General features: G+C 34.4%; 1 protein-coding gene across 1 annotated transcript; it reads left to right on the forward strand.

Moving 5' to 3' along the window:
• Positions 1 to 8349: 8349 nt before the first annotated feature.
• Positions 8350 to 18787, forward strand: LOC149143780 (triacylglycerol lipase 2-like). The gene is made up of 9 exons (XM_089451940.1): positions 8350 to 8574; positions 8891 to 9115; positions 9281 to 9430; positions 17152 to 17260; positions 17374 to 17513; positions 17601 to 17641; positions 17874 to 17959; positions 18166 to 18255; positions 18419 to 18787. Exons 1-9 carry the CDS (start codon positions 8350 to 8352, stop codon positions 18715 to 18717), a joined length of 1365 nt encoding a protein of 454 aa, XP_089308066.1. The 3' UTR covers positions 18718 to 18787.
• The last annotated feature ends 1903 nt before the right edge of the window (positions 18788 to 20690 follow it).

Genomic DNA, 20690 nt, shown 5'->3' on the forward strand with positions numbered 1-20690 from the left:
TTTTTTGAGGTACAACTTCTTTTAGAGTGAAAAAAGATTTCATCCCTCTTGGATATTCTAAATTTAGAATAGAGCTAAATTAATCCTAAAATACTTCAATTCCTTGCTATATGAAAAAATTGTCCTCCAAATCGAGCTATTCAATCATTAGCCACTATAATCCAAGGTTAAGTGTCTATTTTGAGAGTTTCACATTATAGGGTTTGTCTTCCCATTCATGATTAATTCATTTTGGCATTTGAATTTGGGAATGAAACTTGAGAGATGATCGAAATATTAATCATAAAATATTTGTTTTAATATCTTTTTAAATTTAAATGGAATTATAATATCTATGGCTCAAAAATATCATTTAAGCTTCTATCTTTAACTTGAACTTAAAAATACCAAAAAAAAATAAAATTAAACAATGGTAAATATATATTTTTAAATATTTTATGTAAATTTTAAAATTATATGATTTTAATAATTTGTGTGTTTTAAACCCATGAGACATAGAATATAGTGAAGGAAACATGTTTTGTTAAGGCACTCCTTGTGTGATTGTCATTGGTTCGGAACTTTATGGGTACAAAAATACCATCCATGTTATGAGCTGGTGTGGCCTAGGTTGAGCATGGTCCCAAGTCATTTGGACAACTTAGATGCTCCTAAGTCATGGTTTCTTAGCCAAAGGCTAGTGTCACAATTCACAAACTATTTGGCCCTTGGGCATGCAAGCATGCCCACGTCCCAACTTGTCACCACGAGCATGCAGGAATTACACCATTAGACAAGACGACATGATGAGTCGGGCACAATGAGGAGTGTGCATGCCCAAGTGAGATGAACATGTTGAGTGTGACAAGGAACACACACACTGATATTGAGACAACGTGAGGTTATCATGTGAGCATGCTTGTAGCCAAGTAATACATATAGCATAACATTGGGTGTGCACACCCCAATTGTGAGACAAGTCGATTAGTATTGTTGGAAATATTGATGGGGGCTAAATCAGTATTTCAACAATTTCAATAATTTAAGTATCAAAATAACTAACCAATAACATCACATGAAAGGAACACAAGATATATATGAACAATATATTTATATTACAAGGGAAGCTACAAATTCTAGGAGGGCTACAACCATAAGAATTGTATCGACCACTATTTGAAGGAGCTACAACGCTTGGTTTATCAACATCCATTGGAAGGAGGGGACGACCTCCTGAAGGAAGCTACAACTTCTTTGTTTAGCACCACCCTGCCACCCTATAGAGTAAGAGATGAAATAATAACTTCTTGGGATCCCATACCAAGGACAATGAACCAATTATGATACATTCAATCACTCCAAAGAAAACTCAAACTTCATACCTCAAATCAATACTACATATACCCTTACAATGTCTTGCACAGCTTGCTTCAAGACTTCAATAAAGGGTGCTTCCTACTCAAAATATCAAAGTATGCTCAAGAATATGGAGACAAGTACCAAAGGTCTATTATAGAAGTTTGTTATAGAATATCAAGGTCTGCTACAAAATCTGGTTTACATGCATCAAAGGTGTTATAGACATTTTTGTGCCTTACAGCTCTAGCATGAAATGTCCATAATCCAAGGGATCCTAAGTCCCTAAAAGTGTTGTTCCTACCCCTAGAGGAACAAGGTCAACCAATTAGAGCTTCTCCCATAAGTTCTCCACCAGAAACTGCTCAGAATCAGTCAAATCAGGATCATTTCAGCTGCTCCACTAGCTAGCTGCGTTGCATAGCACCCCAGTACACTAGCTAGGTGCGTTGCAACACACCTAAATGCACTACCAGGGTGCGCTGAGCGGGAAATGACAAATGGCAGTGTCATTCCGCGAGGTGGACAGACAATGGAAGCTTCCAGAATCTTCCCCAATGACACTTGCCTCACTGAGTTCGACCAAGGATGAGTAAGAGGCTCTCAGTCTCCAAGTGGAAGCAAGAACTCACAGAGAGAAGCCACAAGTCAAATTATAAGCTGACTCATCCTCTTTGCATACATCTATATATGGATCCCTCACCCCAGAGATCCAGAGGCTGGAATTTTGTACTTTGCAGAGAATTGCTGTTGGTTTTGAGATAGAGATCAATGCATTGGGTGATTTATGCTTTGTTGGAGGTGAAGAGGGGATTCCTTTGCTGGGGGGTTGATGCTGGATCAAGAATCATCGATTGTAACTCCTCCTGGACCTTCTTGTTATATCAATAAAACTATTTGAGTTTCTCCTACATGCTTGTGTATCAATGATGTTTTGTTATATTTTGCATGTTTAGCTTAAATCTGATCCTAAGCTGTTTATGAATGTAAATCTATGTCTTTGTGTAGTTTTCCTCTTCTGTGATCTTGCAGGAACTTGGTGAAGCTGGGCAAGTAAGGGAGCAGGTAGCTGGAAGCTGTCAAAGAGGAGAGAGATTGGATCAAAGGACTAGCGCAAGACACAGGTTGGTTCTTCCTATTCCTCTTCGTTTACAGTTCATAAAGAAGAATACGAAAGTAGTTTTCCTTGTTTGTTGCTAAGGCACTGTCACACCTTAGTGGGATAGGGGCGTTCTGAGTAGAAACTTTTCCCTTCAACAAAATGGCGACTCCGCTGGGGAACGTGTCTAGTTAGTTTGTTTGTGTTTCTCTTGTTGTTTGTTTCATAAACACAGAAGTAGCAATCGAACTGCATTTGCCATTATCAAATGCAAAGTAGACACCTGCTACTTCAATCCATTCACTGGATTTGTTTATGATTTGAACAGCTGATTCACAAATGATCTGATTACTCTTTGTGATAGCTCTTAGACCTCCTTTAAATCCACCCTCTGATTGTGCATTACTGATTGCTTTTACTCGGCCAAAATCCATAGATTAAACTGCAAACTGTGACCCAAAACCTAGAAGGAATTCTCGTTTCTGCCCCAGCGTAGGCTCTATGAAGAGATTCTGCATTTCAACGCAGTTCCCGAGAGGGCTACCTACGCTGCAATCCAGTTTCTCTGTGTAACAGGTGCGCTGATCAGCCTAGCCCTGTGCAGCTGAGGTTCTTTGCTTCATTTTTTCAGTTTTGTCTCTGATTTTACAGCCTGTGATCAGTGTGTGTGTTTAAAAACCCCTTTTCTTTGCCTTAATTCCACCTCCTTTGTACAAAAAGACTATAGATGTTCTTTGTGTGTTTGTTACATCATTTACAGTTTTCCATTGAAAGAGTAGAATAGTCATACTGTCGTCCTTGGATTTAGATCTGTCGTAAGATTCGATTTTGATCTTAGGAGAAAGTTTATTTGCTGTTGACAGTCGATTATGCTTTTACTTTTACCTTTGGTTTGAATTTGTCACTTTCTAGTGTCGAAACGAGTGTTTATTTCAAAATCATAAAGTGTCGTAATCTTCTCTACCTTTTGATTTTGAAAAGAAGCTTGTTTGTGTTTGTCACTTGAAATCAAATTCAGATTTGTACATCAACTTTCTTTTTAGGCATCAATATTAAGAAAGTGAAAACAAATACATGCATATGTGCATTTGCATAGTGATAGTCTGTTTGGCTTGATTTAGGAAAAGTGCATCTACAGTGTGCTCTTTGCTCTTTGAGAAAATATTGTGTCTTTCTTTTCCCAAGAAGTTGACGGGCTAGACACATTTCCGGTTAGTCTATGGCAAGGAAGCCATCATGCCAATGGAATCTTCCATTGAATCATGAGGCAGATACTTATATCTTATTACTTATACCCACAAACTTGATAATCTCCACACTTTCTTGCAGGATGTGCCACAGAGAAGAGAAAAGGATTCTTTAGCACCCAACCTCCATTAAATTTTAGTAAATATAGTTTTCCTAAAATGTAGGTAGAAAACCTTTCTTCTTTTGATATCCTAACCAAATGAGTTTATAGAATAGTCACGTGATATGTTTTAAAAATCTCTATGGGATCCAAGCAAATAATATCCAATAAACTAAAATTGCTCCAAACATTGCTTTTACCAATACCAAACAACCCCCCGTAAAGAGCCATTGATTACACCATATGCTTAATTCCTTTTCCACTTTAGCAATCAACCATTATTAGTTGCATTTTTTTTATATAGTTTTAAACTAAAAAATAAACACAAGCACTTTAGACATTAATCTAACTCTATTATTTTGTAAATAAATAATTGATTAAATTGGCCCTTTTCCTTCTTAGATATCCCTCACAAAGTGGATTTTTCCATATTTATTATCATTCCTATTTCCTTACAGAATAACTCTATTATGCCTTTGAAATTCTCAATTACCCATATAATACCTTCATTAAAAATCAAAATATCATCTACAAATAATAGATGTGTGATATTACATGATGATGTAATAAATAATCTTTTGAAGCTACCATTTTCCACTACTTCTTTAATTGAAATACTTAACCCTTTAATAATTAATACGAATGGAAGATAGAGCCTCGAGGGTTAGCTCAATTGGTCAAGGATCTCGTTGCTAAAGCACCTTGGCATTGGGAGGTCACAGGTTCGACGCCCTCAAGCTTAGGCTTGGATTAGTTTGATTGGGGGGTGAGGTCCCTTCAGGTAACCTCTGATATAAACTCAATTGTAAAAGAATAAGTCATACACTTTGGATAAGTCTTCTTTAATTGTCATCAAACTTTTGTTCATAATTTTTATTGAATGAATACTTTTTTGAGCTATCATGTGGGCCTCATGAATCTACCTTCCCTCTAAAAACCATTTTTTTCTCTACAAATTTGTTCTAATAAAATATTTTAGTTACATTTTATATGATTTTAGAGATGGATTTGCATAACGAGATTGCCTAAATTTCTCATTATGCAAATCCATATAAATATTTGTAACATCCTATAAATAATTCCATATAAAGATAATCTAGTCTTAGATTTTAATCCTTTGAGAACTTTGCAAGATCTAATATAGTTTTTCTTTCGTGACTTCTTTCATTAAAACCTAACTGTCCTTTAACAAGGAACAACAAATTTTATAATATAGTATTGTAATACAAAAAATTTCCAAAAAAAAAAAAATTTAAAATATGTTTTTATGAAATATTTTTATACATTCTTTTTAAATATATTAAATACTTAAAAAATAAAAAAATAAAACAATAATTTAACATACATTTCATGAAATATTTTTGACATACATTTTTATGAAATATTTGTATATATATTTTTAAATATATCAAATATTTAAAAATTCAAAAACATCTATCAATGGTTATATTGGTAAATACTTAAAAAATAAGAAACATCAATAAAATCAAAAACATCAATCATGGTTATATTTGTAAATACTTGAAAAATAAAAAACATCTATATTTTCACATACATTTCTATAAAATCTTTTAGGCATACATATTTATAAAATATTTGTATATATATTTTTAAATATATCGAATATTTAAAAAGTCAAACGTTTATATTTGTAAATACTTAAAAAATTAAAAAACATCAATCAATGATTATATTTGTAGATACTTCAAAAATAAAAAAAACATCAATATTTTAACGTACATTTCTATAAAATCTTTTTGACATACATTTTTATGAAATATTTGTCTATATATTTTTAAATATATGGAATATTTAAAATATCAAAAACATATATTTGTAAATATTTAAAAAAAAAAAATTAAAAACATTTATATTTTAACCTACATTTCTATGAAATCTTTATGACATACATTTATTAATAGTTTAATATACCTTTTTATGAAATCTTTTATGACATATTTGTATATGTATATATTTTTAAATATATCAAATATTTAAAAAATCAGAAACACCCATCAATGGTTAGGTTATATTTGTATTTGTACTTTGTTTATAAGATTACAAGACTTCATACCTAATGCTCTCCATGTGCTAAACAATATAAAGAATTAACATCCTAAATTACGATAACGGGTCATATTTTATGACCATGAAAGAAAAACTAAATATATAAATGATACAATATTAATAATTAAAAAATTAATTTTTATTCTTTGGAGTTGTTTTTCCCTTATTTCAATAACATATATATAGTTTTTTGATTAAATAGATTAAACTAAAAATAACATATATATATATATATATATATATTTATTGATTAAATAGATTAAACTAAAAATAACTCTGCAAATATGTGAAGAGTCAATTATAAAAGACAACATGCATTTTCTTTCTGCACCATCTCTGCAATGGCCAGAGTAGGTTGAATCACCTTGGTCTGTTGGGAGCCAATCTTCTGGAAGTTATAGTTACATAAACCTGTCCTGTTTCTAACAAGGTGGGACACTGGCACAGTGCCTTTTTGTGGTTTCAAATTAAAATTATCTTGAAGTTGTTTACCTAAAAAGGATTTGTGATTTCTATGAACACAGATCTGAGAGCATATGCCTTCCAAAATTTATGAATGTAAATCTATGTCTTTGTGTAGTTTTCCTCTTCTGTGATCTTGCAGGAACTTGGTGAAGCTGGGCAAGTAAGGGAGCAGGTAGCTGGAAGCTGTCAAAGAGGAGAAAGATTGGATCAAAGGACTAGTGCAAGACACAGGTTGGTTCTTCCTATTCCTCTTCGTTTACAGTTCATAAAGAAGAATACGAAAGTAGTTTTCCTTGTTTGTTGCTAAGGCACTGTCACACCTTAGTGGGATAGGGGCATTCTGAGTAGACACTTTTCCCGTCAACAAAATGGCGACTCCGCTGGGGAACGTGTCTAGTTAGTTTGTTTGTGTTTCTCTTGTTGTTTGTTTCATAAACACAGAAGTAGCAATCGAACTGCATTTGCCATTATCAAATGCAAAGTAGACACCTGCTACTTCAATCCATTCACTGGATTTGTTTATGATTTGAACATCTGATTCAAAAATGATCTGATTACCCTTTGTGATAGCTCTTAGACCTCCTTTAAATCCACCCTCTGATTGTGCATTGCTGATTGCTTTTACTCGGCAAAAATCCATAGATTAAACTGCAAACCGTGACCCAGAACCCAGAAGGAATTCGCGTTTCTGCCCCAGCGTAGGATCTATGAAGAGATTCTGCATTTCAACGCAGTTCCCGAGAGGGCTACCTACGCTGCAATCCAGTTTCTCTGTGTAACAGGTGCCCTGATCAGCCTAGCCCTGTGCAGCTGAGGTTCTTTGCTTCATTTTTTCAGTTTTGTCTCTGATTTTACAGCGTGTGATCAGTGTGTGTCTGTTTAAAAACCCCTTTTCTTTGCCTTAATTCTGCCTCCTTTGTACAAAAAGACTATAGATGTTCTTTGTGTGTTTGTTACATCATTTACAGTTTTCCATTGAAAGAGTAGAATAGTCATACTGTCCTCCTTGGATTTAGATCTGTCGTAAGATTCGATTTTGATCTTAGGAGAAAGTTTATTTGCTGTTGACAGTCGATTATGCTTTTAATTTTACCTTTGGTTTGAATTTGTCACTTTCTAGTGTCGAAACGAGTGTTTATTTCAAAATCATAAAGTGTCGTAATCCTCTCTACCTTTTGATTTTGAAAAGAAGCTTGTTTGTGTTTGTCGCTTGAAATCAAATTCAGATTTGTACATCAACTTTCTTTTTAGGCATCAATATTAAGAAAGTGAAAACAAATACATGCATATGTGCATTTGCATAGTATATGTATATATTTATGCATAGTATATGTATATATGTGCATATGTGCATTTGCATAGTATATGTATATATTTATGTATGTATTTGCATAGTACCTTTTTATGAAATCTTTATGACATATTTGTATATGTATATATTTTTAAATATATCAAATATTTAAAAAATCAGAAACACCCATCAATGGTTAGGTTATATTTGTATTTGTACTTTGCTTATAAGATTACAAGACTTCCTACCTAATGCTCTCCATGTGCTAAACAATATAAAGAATTAACATCCTAAATTACGATAACGGGTCATATTTTATGACCATGAAAGAAAAACTAAATATATAAATGATACAATAATAATAATTAAAAAATTAATTTTTATTCTTTGGAGTTGTTTTTCCCTTATTTTAATAACATATATATTTTTTTTATTAAATAGATTAAACTAAAAAAAAATATATATATATATATATATCTATATAGATTAAATAGATTAAACTAAAAATAACTCTTCAAATATGTGAAGAGTCAATTATAAAAGACAGCATACATTTTCTTTCTGCACCATCTCTGCAATGGCCAGAGTAGGTTGAATCACCTTGGTCTGTTGGGAGCCAATCTCCTGGAAGTTATAGTTACATAAACCTGTCCTGTGCCTTTGTGTGGTTTCAAATTAAAATTATCTTGAAGTTGTTTACCTAAAAAGGATTTGTGATTTCTATGAACACAGATCTGAGAGCATATGTGCGCCCACCAGAAGAACAGTGAAAGGCTGAGAAGGACAGCCTTTCACTGTTCTTCTGGTGGGCGGGCATTCATGGAGGCGTGGAAAATGATATTTGGTTTACTTTTCTGTATTGGTTTCAATTCAAATACCTTGTTTGTCAGGGGAGCGCAGGAGCCAGGCCGTTTCTGCGCCACACTCGTGCAACCTTATTATTCTAAATATGGTTGCCAGGAATACAAGGTATAAAATTAATGGACACAATGAATTCACATTGATATTAGGAATGAATTCACAATGAATTCATTCGTGTGTAGCTTAATAAGGTTACCAGGAATACAAGGTATAGAATTAATGGACACAATGAATTCACAATGAATTCATTCGTTTGTAGTTTTTTTTTTTACTCTGATTTCCTTGGGATCTGTCAAATCCGTTTTGTATGGTATTATAGTTAGGCAGTTCTCACTGTGTGGAACAATGTCTGGTTGATCTTTATATTATTTTAATATAAATCTATGATGATTTTTCTGTCTGAACAAAAATTGATATTATACAGCTTAAACCAAATGGTTTATTTGGTTTCTCTGGTTTCTTGAGGATATTTGAGGATAATTATTGTATTTGTTGCACAGTTTCTATAGTTGAAAAACAATTATTGTATTTGTTGCCGACTACAATTGTAGATGGCTTTCGGTTGGGAGTTCAGAGGATCTATTCTCGGGCATTCCCATCTAAATCCAATCGAAAGAGTCCCATTTTCTTTAACCATGACATTTTAACTGTAATTATTAATTGATTTGATATGGGCATTTTTAATCAAGATTGCATATTCTGAAAATATTTCAGAATTCAGATATCAGGAAAAAAAAATCCATTATTCTAAAAATCTGCAATGAACACTATGTGACCAAACCTTTTAGCTCTGTCTGTTTTGTTTGTATGGCAGAGTGGAATCTCATGGGTGGTGAATCCCCCTGATCAAGCCGATGTGTCCCATGCGTCTGTTCTGGCAGATGCAGGTTATGATGTTTGGATTGGGAATGCTCGCACCACGAGTTACAGCTATGGCCATGAATACTTGACAGAATTAGATAAGGTATATCACCATGGTTCATATATCTTTCTGCTATCCAGTAACAATTTGAATAAGTGTTTGAAGGGTTAGTTTAGTCTCTATAATTAAAATATTTGTTTCTAGGTCATGGGTTGGTCGAACATATTATTTTAGATTGGTTAATCTTAGAAATTAACTTGAATCTCACTAGGGCCTCTGGACACTCTCATGATCAGGGTCAGTGGTTGGAATGCAAGGGATAGGGGTGGTTTGAGGGTGGGTTAATTTTTGCTCCCTGGTTGAGCATATTATTCTGGATTTATTAATTTTAGAAATTAACTTGAATCTCACTCCTGTCTCTAGACAATCTCTGGACAAGGTCACTGATTGTAAAGCAGGTTATAGGAATAGGTTAATTTTTTTTTCTCTCTCTTGTTTTTAGAGTGGTTTAATAGTTAAAATGCAGAGATAAAAATAAGTTATTTTTGAATCTCATTCACACTCTCAATCTCAAGATCAAGATCAAGCTTAATAATTAAGATAACAAGAAATATTCACACTCTCAAAATCAAGCTCCGTAATTAAGCTAAAGCTCCGTAATTAAGCTAACAAGAAGTGATACTTACAATTTGACTACAATGATTATTAATTTTTTTATCTATATGCATAAATTATGTATTATTCTGAATTTATTGTTAGAAATTAGCTTGAAAATAAATTTCAAAAGTATTTTAGAATACAATTTGTTGAAAATGTAATTTCAACGCAGCCGTACTGCGCTCCCCAAAACCGCCAGCATGAAACCAAAAACCAGCTTGAGGGATATCACACCGCCATCCAGCGAAAAGCAATTTCCGTATTTTTGGCTCCGATACGATTTGGTGAAGACATGTGGCTCTCACCTGACGTCAGCATCTCTGACATATCGGGAGGTAAAGCTCAGCATTAAAGTGGTTTCCGATATCTTTCTCCACCGTCGGATCTGCTCCCGTGTTCTCCGCCGTTGATCGATTGAAGCTGCATACAAACCAACGTCAAATCAGATTTCGTGAAGAGTTTGATTTTTGTTGTTGACCGCCGAGAAGGGAATTAAATGTCTTTAATGTTTTTCGTAGCTTTTTGGTGGAGGCCTTTAATTTTGGTTATGGGCATATGTCCCATATGGTATACGTTATATGTTTTTATACGACACGTAAAGTTTTTTTTATGGGTGTTCGTTGTATGTTTTAATAAGTTATGTTTTGTATTAAGTTATATATATATATATATATATATATATATATATATATATATATATATATATATATATGAGCCATGTGAAAGTGTGCTTAAGGTCGTAGCGTTGACCATTAAAAAAGGGAACGATGGAGCAGTAAAAATATAGTGTGCTCTGTATTATTTTGTATGGCACACGGGAGGTAAAGACAATGTGTGTTCGCAGCGGCGAAAAGGAACCTGAGATGTATGCAAAGCAGTGCAGAAGATATACTTTGTAATGTTCAGTGACAATGTGTGTTCGCAGCAGCGAAAAGGAACCTGAGATGTATGCAAAGCAGTGCACAAGATATACTTTGTAATGTTCAGTTTTACTTTTGTAATGAAACGGTGAAAACGCAAGGTGAAATGAGAATGTTTTATGTGTTGAAGGTTTTGTAATATCCATGAGCGCATTTGTTTTGGATGAAAATGTAATTTGTTTTTGATTTACTGTAAAAAGAGTTTTACACCAGTAAATGTGAATGGAGGTTTTACAGCTGTAAATGTTAATGGGAATTTTTCCAGCAGTGTAAATTCTCATATGGAGACAGAGTAAATGTTTTTTGTTGTTAAATGTATTTTGGTGAATCCCTCTCAGAAAAGATGATGAATATGTATGAGGCAAAATATTTTTGAATAGAAATTTTATGGTGGTGAAATACTCTGTTTCTCAGTGAATTTTTTTTTTAACCTCCCTGTGCACAAAAAGGATCCTGGAACAAAGGAAATAGAGCATTGCCTCTGTGTTTAGTTTGAATCTTGTTTTTTGGTATTTTCCCCATCAAAAATCCCCAACAGTGGTATCAGAGTAGGCTCAGGCTCTTTAAAGAAGTTAAAGAAGCTGAAGGAAGAAGGTTGTTGCTGCTGCAAAACTTCTCAGGCAGACAGAAGACTCAGACAACGAAGGATTAAGGTATTCTTCATAACTATCTTGTTTGTTACTAAAGAGACAGTCAGTTTTTAAAAATACACAGTCAAGGAATGGCTAGCACAAGCACTGGTATGGGTATGTTTAATACCCAGCTCCCACAGTTTAATGGGAAGAACTATGACTACTGGTCAATAACTATGAAAACCTTGCTTTCTTCCCAAGACTTATGGGAAATAGTTGAAGATGGTTTTGAAGAACTAGCAGATGAAACTGAGTTCAATGCATTAACTCAGGGAGAGAAGGATCTGCTGAAGAGCAATAGGAAGAAGGATTCAAAAGCCCGTGTGTTGTTGTATCTAGCAGTGGACCAGAGTATATTTCCAAGGTTAGCAGCAGCTAAGACATCAAATGAAGCATGGGAAACCCTTAAGACAGCCTATCAAGGCATGGAGAGAATGAAGACAACAAAACTACAATTGCTAAGAAAGGATTTTGAGAACTTGAACATGAAGGAGTCAGATAACATTGACTCATTCTTCACTCATGTGATTGGTGTAATCACACAAATTAGAACTCATGGAGAAACCATTGAAGATAGAAGGATTGTGGAGAAAATATTGAGTGTCTTACCCTCAAGGTTTGATGCCATAGTCACCACCATTGAAGAGACAAAAGATCTCTCAAACTATTCAGTTGATGAGCTACATGCATCAATGATAACACATGAGCAGAGGTTGAGTAGGAATGAAAACTCATCTCTTGAGCAAGCCTTCAAGACCCAGATGTCCTTTGGAAGAGGAAGAGGTCAAGGAAGAGGAAACAAAAGAGGAAGAGGCAGAAGCCAGAACAGAGGTGGAAGGAACAGCCCAGCAAATGCACAAGGAAGAGGCAGCAATCCAAATCAGAACCAAGGCCAAGGCAGTAGCCAACAAAGAGAACAGTATCATGCTCAAGGACAAAGGTATGATAAATCTAATGTTCAATGCTATTATTGCAAAAAGTATGGACATTATGCAAGTGATTGTAGAAAGAAACGGCATGATATGAACAATAGACAAAATGCAAATGTTACAAGAGAAAACAACAGTCAAAACAATGTGTTGTTAGCTTGTAACATGGCTGAAACAAACAGTGAGGACATATGGTTTTTAGACTCAGGTTGCAGCAACCATATGACCGGAAACATAGCCTTCTTTTCTGCCCTAGATAAAAATGTGAAATCAGAAGTCACACTAGGAACTCAGAGTAAAGTGTCTGTTATGGGAAAAGGAGAAGTAAAAATATTTTCAAAGCAAGGAGAAAGGAAAACCATAGCAGATGTATACTATGTCCCCGGAATGAGATGTAATCTCTTGAGTATTGGACAGCTTGTCCATAAGGGGTACAATGTTTTCTTTAAAAATGATATATGCACCATCATGGATATACCACCCAGGAAAAGATGCATTGCTGAAGTGAAGATGACAAGGAACAGGATGTTCCCTCTCCGGATCAGGGCAGACATGAAGAAAAAAAGGGAAATGGCAGCAGTCACCCAAGAGGCCTTCCAAAGTGTGCCAAAGGATGAGAACTGGTTATGGCACTTGAGATTCGGGCATCTAAATTTTGGAGGCCTAAACTTATTGAGCAGAAAAGGAATGGTAAAGGGATTACCATTGATAGAGAAACCGGACAGCCTTTGTGAAGGTTGCATTTTGGGAAAACAACATAGAGAAAGTTTTCCATCAGGGAAGAGCATAAGGGCAAAGGCACCCTTAGAGATCATCCACTCAGATTTGTGTGGACCAATGCAAGCTCCATCATTAGCTGGCAGCCTATATTTCTTGACATTCATTGATGATTTTACAAGAAAGACTTGGATATATTTCCTCAAGAACAAAAGTGAAGTCTTTGAGAAATTCCAAAATTTCAAAGCACTTGTGGAGAACCAAAGCGGGCTGCACATAAAAGTATTGAGAACTGATAGAGGAGGTGAGTATATCTCAAATGAATTCCTAAAGTTTTGTAGAGAAAATGGAATACATAAACAGTTCACAACTCGGTACACTCCGCAGCAAAATGGAGTTGCTGAAAGGAAAAACAGAACCATCATGGAGATGGCAAGGAGCATGTTGAAGGCAAAGCATTTGTCAAATGAGTATTGGGCTGAAGCTGTACATTGTGCAGTTTATATATTGAACAGGTGTCCTACAAAAGCAGTCATGAACAAAGTGCGAGAAGAAGCATGGAGTGGGAGAAAGCAAGGAGTCACCCACATGAGAGTTTTTGGGTGTGTGGCCTATGCACACATTCCGGATCAGCTAAGGAGGAAGTTGGACAGCAAAGGGGAGAAGTGTATCCTTGTTGGATACAGTGATGAATCCAAAACCTACAGGATGTACATCCCATCTACCAAGAAGTTATTTGTCAGCAGGGATGTTCAATTCATTGAAGAGGAAGCTTGGGATGGAAGCATAGAGAAAACAATGAATGTCAAGAACTGTTTGTCTCATGATGAAGATGAAGAGGAGGTGGCTGAAATGCATCCCCAAATAGCAGCGCCAACACAAGGACAACAAGGTACACCATTGAGGATAAATGAGAGTGCTTCTCCAAGCACACCACAAGGAGGAAATTCAAGTGCATCTTCAAGCACTTGCACACCAAGTGAAAGAGGTAAGAAATTTAGAAATCTAAGTGACATTTATGATGAAGGAATGAATTCCTTATTTGCCTTGTATTGTCATGTTGATGATCCTATTCATTTCGAAGATGCAATTAAAGATAGGAAATGGATAGAAGCTATGGATGAGGAGATGAATGCCATAGAGAGAAACAAAACATGGGATTTGGTTGAGTTACCAAAAGGCAAAGAAGTCATTGGTGTGAAATGGGTCTACAAGACCAAGAGCAATGCTGAAGGCAAGATTGAAAGGCATAAAGCAAGGCTGGTTGTCAAAGGCTACAAGCAGCAGTATGGAAGAGATTATGAGGAGACTTTCGCCCCGGTTGCAAGAATGGAAACCGTGAGAGCAGTGTTGTCTATAGCAGCTCAAAACAAATGGAAAGTCTACCAAATGGACGTGAAGTCAGCATTCCTAAATGGAGTGTTAAAAGAAGAGGTCTATGTGGAACAGCCTCTCGGATATGAGAAGAAAGGTGAAGAGCACAAAGTGTGCAAATTGAAGAAAGCTCTTTATGGGTTGAAGCAAGTGCCAAGAACATGGTACAACAGGATAGATTCATATCTATTGGATAATGAATTTGACAAATGTGAAGGAGAACCCACAGTCTACATCAAGGAAAAGGATGGTAAAATTTTAATTGTTGTCTTGTATGTAGATGATGTTATTTTCACTGGAAATGATATTTATCTTATTGAGAATTTTAAATCAGTCATGAAGGAAGAATTTGAAATGACTGGCATGGGTTTGTTGAGATACTTCTTAGGCATAGAAGTAGATCAAAATGAAAAAGGAATTTTTACATCTCAAGCAAGATATGTAAATCAAGTTCTGGGCAGATTTAACATGCAAGAATGCAAGGCAGCCATCACTCCCACAGTGATGGGATTAAAGCTCAACAGAGAGGACAGCAGCAAGGATTTTGATCCTAGCTTGTATAAAAGCATTGTGGGCAGCCTTATCTATTTAACAGCAACTAGGCCTGATTTAATGTATGCTGTTAGTTTGATTTCCAGATTTATGGAGAGACCAAAGGAGGCACATTGGCAGGCAGCAAAGAGAATTTTGAGGTATGTCAAAGGTACCAAAATGTTTGGAATTTTATATCATGCCTCAGAACATTCAGATTTGGTTGGATACACTGATAGTGACTACGCTGGAAGTGTAGATGATCGGAAGAGCACCTCCGGTTATGTTTTTCATATGGGTTCAGGAGCCATTTCATGGGCTTCTAAGAAGCAGTCCATTGTAGCATTGTCTACAGCAGAGGCTGAATATGTGGCAGCTACAGCAGCAGCATGTCAAGCAGTGTGGATGAGAAGAATGTTGAGAAGCTTAGGCCAAGAGCAGGCAAAAGCGACAGTGATATTTTGTGACAATGGCTCAGCTATTGCATTGTCAAAGAATTCAGTGTTTCATAAGAGAACGAAACACATTGATACAAGGTTTCACTATATCAGAGAATTGGTGAACAATGGAGAAATCGTCTTAGAACATTGCAGGACTCAAGAACAAGTTGCAGACATCTTAACAAAGCCACTGGATCAGAAGAGCTTTGAATTTTTGAGGAAGTGTCTCGGTATGACCGAATGTCCAGCAGTTGAAATTAAAGGGGAGTGTTGAAAATGTAATTTCAACGCAGCCGTACTGCGCTCCCCAAAACCGCCAGCATGAAACCACAAACCAGCTTGAGGGATATCGCACCGCCATCCACCGAAAAGCAGTTTTCGTATTTTTGGCTCCGATACGATGTGGTGAAGACATGTGGCTCTCACCTGACGTCAGCATCTCTGACATATCGGGAGGTAAAGCTTAGCATTAAAGTGGCTTCCGATATCTTTCTCCACCGTCGGATCTGCTCCCGTGTTCTCCGCCGTTGATCGATTGAAGCTGCATACAAACCAACGTCAAATCAAATTGCGTGAAGAGTTTGATTTTTGTTGTTGACCGCCGAGAAGGGAATTAAATGTCTTTAATGTTTTTCGTAGTTTTTTGGTGGAGGCCTTTAATTTTGGTTATGGGCATATGTCCCATATGGTATACGTTATATGTTTTTATACGGCACGTAAAGTTTTTTTTTATGGGTGTTCGTTGTATGTTTTAATAAGTTATGTTTTGTATTAAGTTATATATATATATGAGCCATGTGAAAGTGTGCTTAAGGTTGTAGCGTCGACCATTAAAAAAAGGGAACGATGGAGCAGTAAAAATATAGTGTGCTCTGTATTATTTTGTATGTCACACGGGAGGTAAAGAATGTTTTATGTGTTGAAGGTTTTGTAATATCCATGAGCGCATTTGTTTTGGATGCAAATGTAATGTGTTTTTGATTTATAGCAGCCTGTAAAAAGAGTTTTACACTAGTAAATGTGAATGGAGGTTTTACAGCTGTAAATGTTAATGAGAATTTTTCTAGCAGTGTAAATTCTCATATGGAGACAGAGTAAATGTTTTTTGTTGTTAAATGTATTTTGGTGAATCCCTCTCAGAAAAGAGGATGAATATGTATGAGGCAAAATATTTTTGAATAGAAATTTTATGGTGGTGAAATACTCTGTTTCTCAGTGAAATTTTTTTTTAACCTCCCTGTGCACAAAAAGGATCCTGGAACAAAGGAAATAGAGCATTGCCTCTATGTTTAGTTTGAATCTTGGTTTTTGGTATTTTCCCCATCAAAAATGGCCAACACAATTAATAAGGCCTGTTAATTTTTTGATCTCACATCTGTAAATCCAATTTTAAATATTTTCCAAATCTGCAATCCATACCAGGATAGCCAATAAATATATATAAAATAAAAATAAAAAATAAAAACATACTAATAATAATAATAATCTAAATAGATGTCCATCTGATTTATCCCTATGCTATGAATTTCTGGAAAATTTAGTAGGTACAGCCAGTGAAAAATACATGGTTTCTGGATGCTGTGATATGTCATTCTAATGATATATGGATAATCAACTCCTCAGGCATACTGGGATTGGAGCTTGGATGAATTGGCAGCCTTTGACCTTCCCAGCATGATGTACCTAGTGCACAACATTACAAACCGAAAGGTTCATCTCATCGGCCACTCTAGTTATTATAAGTTTATTTATAGCTTTCCAGGACCAAATAATCAACTAGTTTTTTAACAGAATAATAAGCTCATTGTTTGCTAAAGCATTTGGCCTGGAACAATTTTCAGGGAGCTCAATGCGCCCTGGCTGCTTTAAGTGAAGGGCTTTTAGTGGATATTGTGGACAAAGTGGCATTATTGGCTACAGTTGCTTATGACTCTCATATGTTTTCGCAGATAGCAGTTGCTGGAAACGTTCTAAATGTGGGCCAGGTGAACCCTGATAGCAGTCCCTTCTAACTCTGTGTTTCTACTAAACTCTCTTTTTCTTATTCTCATCTATCTGGTTCATCATGGCAGCTACTTGAAGACTTCAGAATCTATGCGATTAGCTCAAAAACGTGAGTATAGAAAAGTTTAGTATTTTTTGATTGCAGATTTTGGAATTCCAAATTTATCTAGGATTCTGGAATTTTATGTTGATCCCAGATTTTGAAATATGATTATAAGAACTAGATTAAATAATTGACGAGTTAAGCTGCTTTGCACCATATTCTAGAATATTCTTAAAACAGTTCAACAAAGAAAAAGCTAAAATTTCTAAAATTTTTGTTTGAATTTTTTTTGTTACAGGCCGGTAACAGGACAGCAAATTATTGATCTTATATGTCGCAGAGAAAATGTGCGGTGTATTAATAGTCTTTCGTCTACTTTTACAGGTATTAATGTTTAATAGAAAAAAAAATGTCAAAAAAATCTTAGTTCAAGTACTTGATTAATAATTAGTATATTAAAAATATATAAGACATAGTAATTAATTTGTAATTATATCTGATGTAATAGTACCAGCAGAATACTGATAACAACCTTCATTACTTTCCTCAAATCCAAACCATAAAACTCTTGAAGTGGACCTGTACTGTAGGAATAAACTGCTGCCTTAACATTTCTAGAAGTGGGATGTATGAGACTTCAGAGGCTACCTCAGCGAAGAACTTGATTCATTTAGCTCAATGTAAGTAGTAACTATATATATATTTCATTATATTTTTTAGATGAATCATATTAAATAGTTCGAAACATCACACCAAATAATGTTATTGGTTATATATATATAAAATTAAAAATCAGTTTTGTATTTGATTATTAAACATGTTGGTTGCCATGGGTGCATGTAGTGTATAGAGCAAACAAGTTTCAAAAATATGATTATGGAGCTGCGGAGAACAATCAGAGGTATAATTCCATCTATCCTCCGGCATATGATCTGTCCAAAGTGCCCACCCAAAACTTGTTCCTCGCTTCTGGAGGTGCAGACCCTCTTGCAGACCTACGAGACGTGGAAAAACTGAAGCGCGAGTTGAGAGAGGGATACAAATATATTTTCAAGCCCAAATTTGCCCATCTGGACTTCCTCGTCGCCATTGATGTCAAGGAGAAGCTCTATGATAGCGTCATCGCTTTTTTTCAGAGCTAGATCTTCTAGAACTAAAATCATGCCACGACACCGTTACATGTTTCAATCAAATAAAAAGTAACGTTTTGATGACTTTGCACGTGAGAGAGTATGATGTGTTGGTTGGGGCGGTTGGTTTTCGCACTCAGTCAAGTTCGATTGTTGCGGTGATGAAGTATGTATTTTTGTGATTATATAATTCTACTCGCTTCAACTATAATGTTGTATGTTGATTCTTCACTTTAATAAGCATGTTAGCATGTTTACATGGGAAAGAGGTACCAGATTTTAAAGTGTTGATTACTTTGATGAGCATGGCAAAGAGGTACCAGATTTTAAAGTGTTGATTACTTTGATGAGCATGGCAAAGTGGGTAGCAGCTTTTAGAGTAAAAGAGAATGTATTTATCAAACTAATAATCATGTTTATATGAAAAACAAGGTAGAGAAAGATGAATGTTAAAATTTTCAAGTTTCATTGTGAAAAATGGTTATTAAATTCCTCAACTTTTTAATGAGGGTAAGAGTGACTCTTCTCCAACTATTTTAGGAATAAAAATTTGTGATTATTTTTATGATTAAAAAGTTTTTTTTAATTATATAAGTTATTTTAATTTTAAAATCTTTTGGTTAAATTTTTTTGTATTTAGTAAATAGAAATTTATAATTATTTATATTATTTGTGTAATCATATAAATTGAATGATTGATAAATGCTAATAAATATGAATTCATAATAAATATATATATATATATATATAGATATATTAAATTAAAATTTTATTTAAAATAATAATAATTACTAAAATTAGATAAAAAAATCACTATATAATTCAAGTATATATAAATTTTAAAAAATAAGTAATAATTAAGTAAATTATAACTTTATTTAAAATAATAATTATTATTGATACAATAAAAAATTAATATATAATTTAAACATGTATACATTTAAAAAAAATTGAACATATATACATTTAAAAAAACACATGTAACAAGATTTCTTTACCATAACCTACTTTATTATGGAGATTATTAATCTACATATAGACTTTGTTATAATATCATGGTTTATCATTACCACATGCCCAAAAATACCATAACTCACTCCATCTGACATATATGGCGTTTTTTTAATTAATGAATTTAATTAAAAGGACAGAAAAGCGCAACTACTTTGAAAATAAATTTCAGCCTTTTATTTGTGTATATTATTAAGAATATTTTATAGAGATTATATTCTTACCATCCACCTAATAATTATTGATATTTAAATTAAAATTTTGAAATGAACATACATATTAACATAATTAAACAAAAATGCATAGTTACATGGTTAATTTCCAATTTTAAAATTTGAATTGTTACAATTAAATATACATTTAAGTAATATAACTTATTTAATTTTTATTATATTAATGTGTTTTTCAAATGAAATGTAAAAATTTATCATTAAGTGAGTTTATTACTGTGCTAGGGTGCATCTTGGGATATTTAAGTGATATACCTTAATTTTTATTATTTTAATGTGTTTTTCAAATAAAATTTAAAAACTTATCATTGAGTGAGTTTATTCCCAAAGAGTAGTCGTACTATGGTGCATCTAAGGATCCTATGGTGCATGGGATTTCAAAGTCTTACACGTTTGAATATGCTAATGACTAAGCAAGATGTTTATTTGTATTTATTTATTTATTTTTGTAAAAAAATAATTTATTCATGGTTACAGAGGTATATCAGAAGAAAAATGCAAGTAGTCTCACCCCCACCAGGTCTGTTGACTACCGCTGAAAGAATATGACAATGAAATCGAAAACCATAAAGAGACATAATCTACAACTTAAGAAGCCTTAGGCACAAATGGATGAACAGAACATATAAAACACTTCTATCCTTGCTAGTCATCAAAAGTGCTCGAGATTGGGTTGTCCAAAGCTATTCCAGAAGGCGTCGGAGGATGAAAGGATGGGTTGTCAAGAGCTATTCCAGGAGGCAA

Source organism: Pinus tabuliformis, chromosome X (assembly GCF_031772625.1).
Source record: "Pinus tabuliformis cultivar Carrire ecotype Pingquan chromosome X, CPIR1, whole genome shotgun sequence".
Classification (NCBI taxonomy): domain Eukaryota; kingdom Viridiplantae; phylum Streptophyta; class Pinopsida; order Pinales; family Pinaceae; genus Pinus; species Pinus tabuliformis.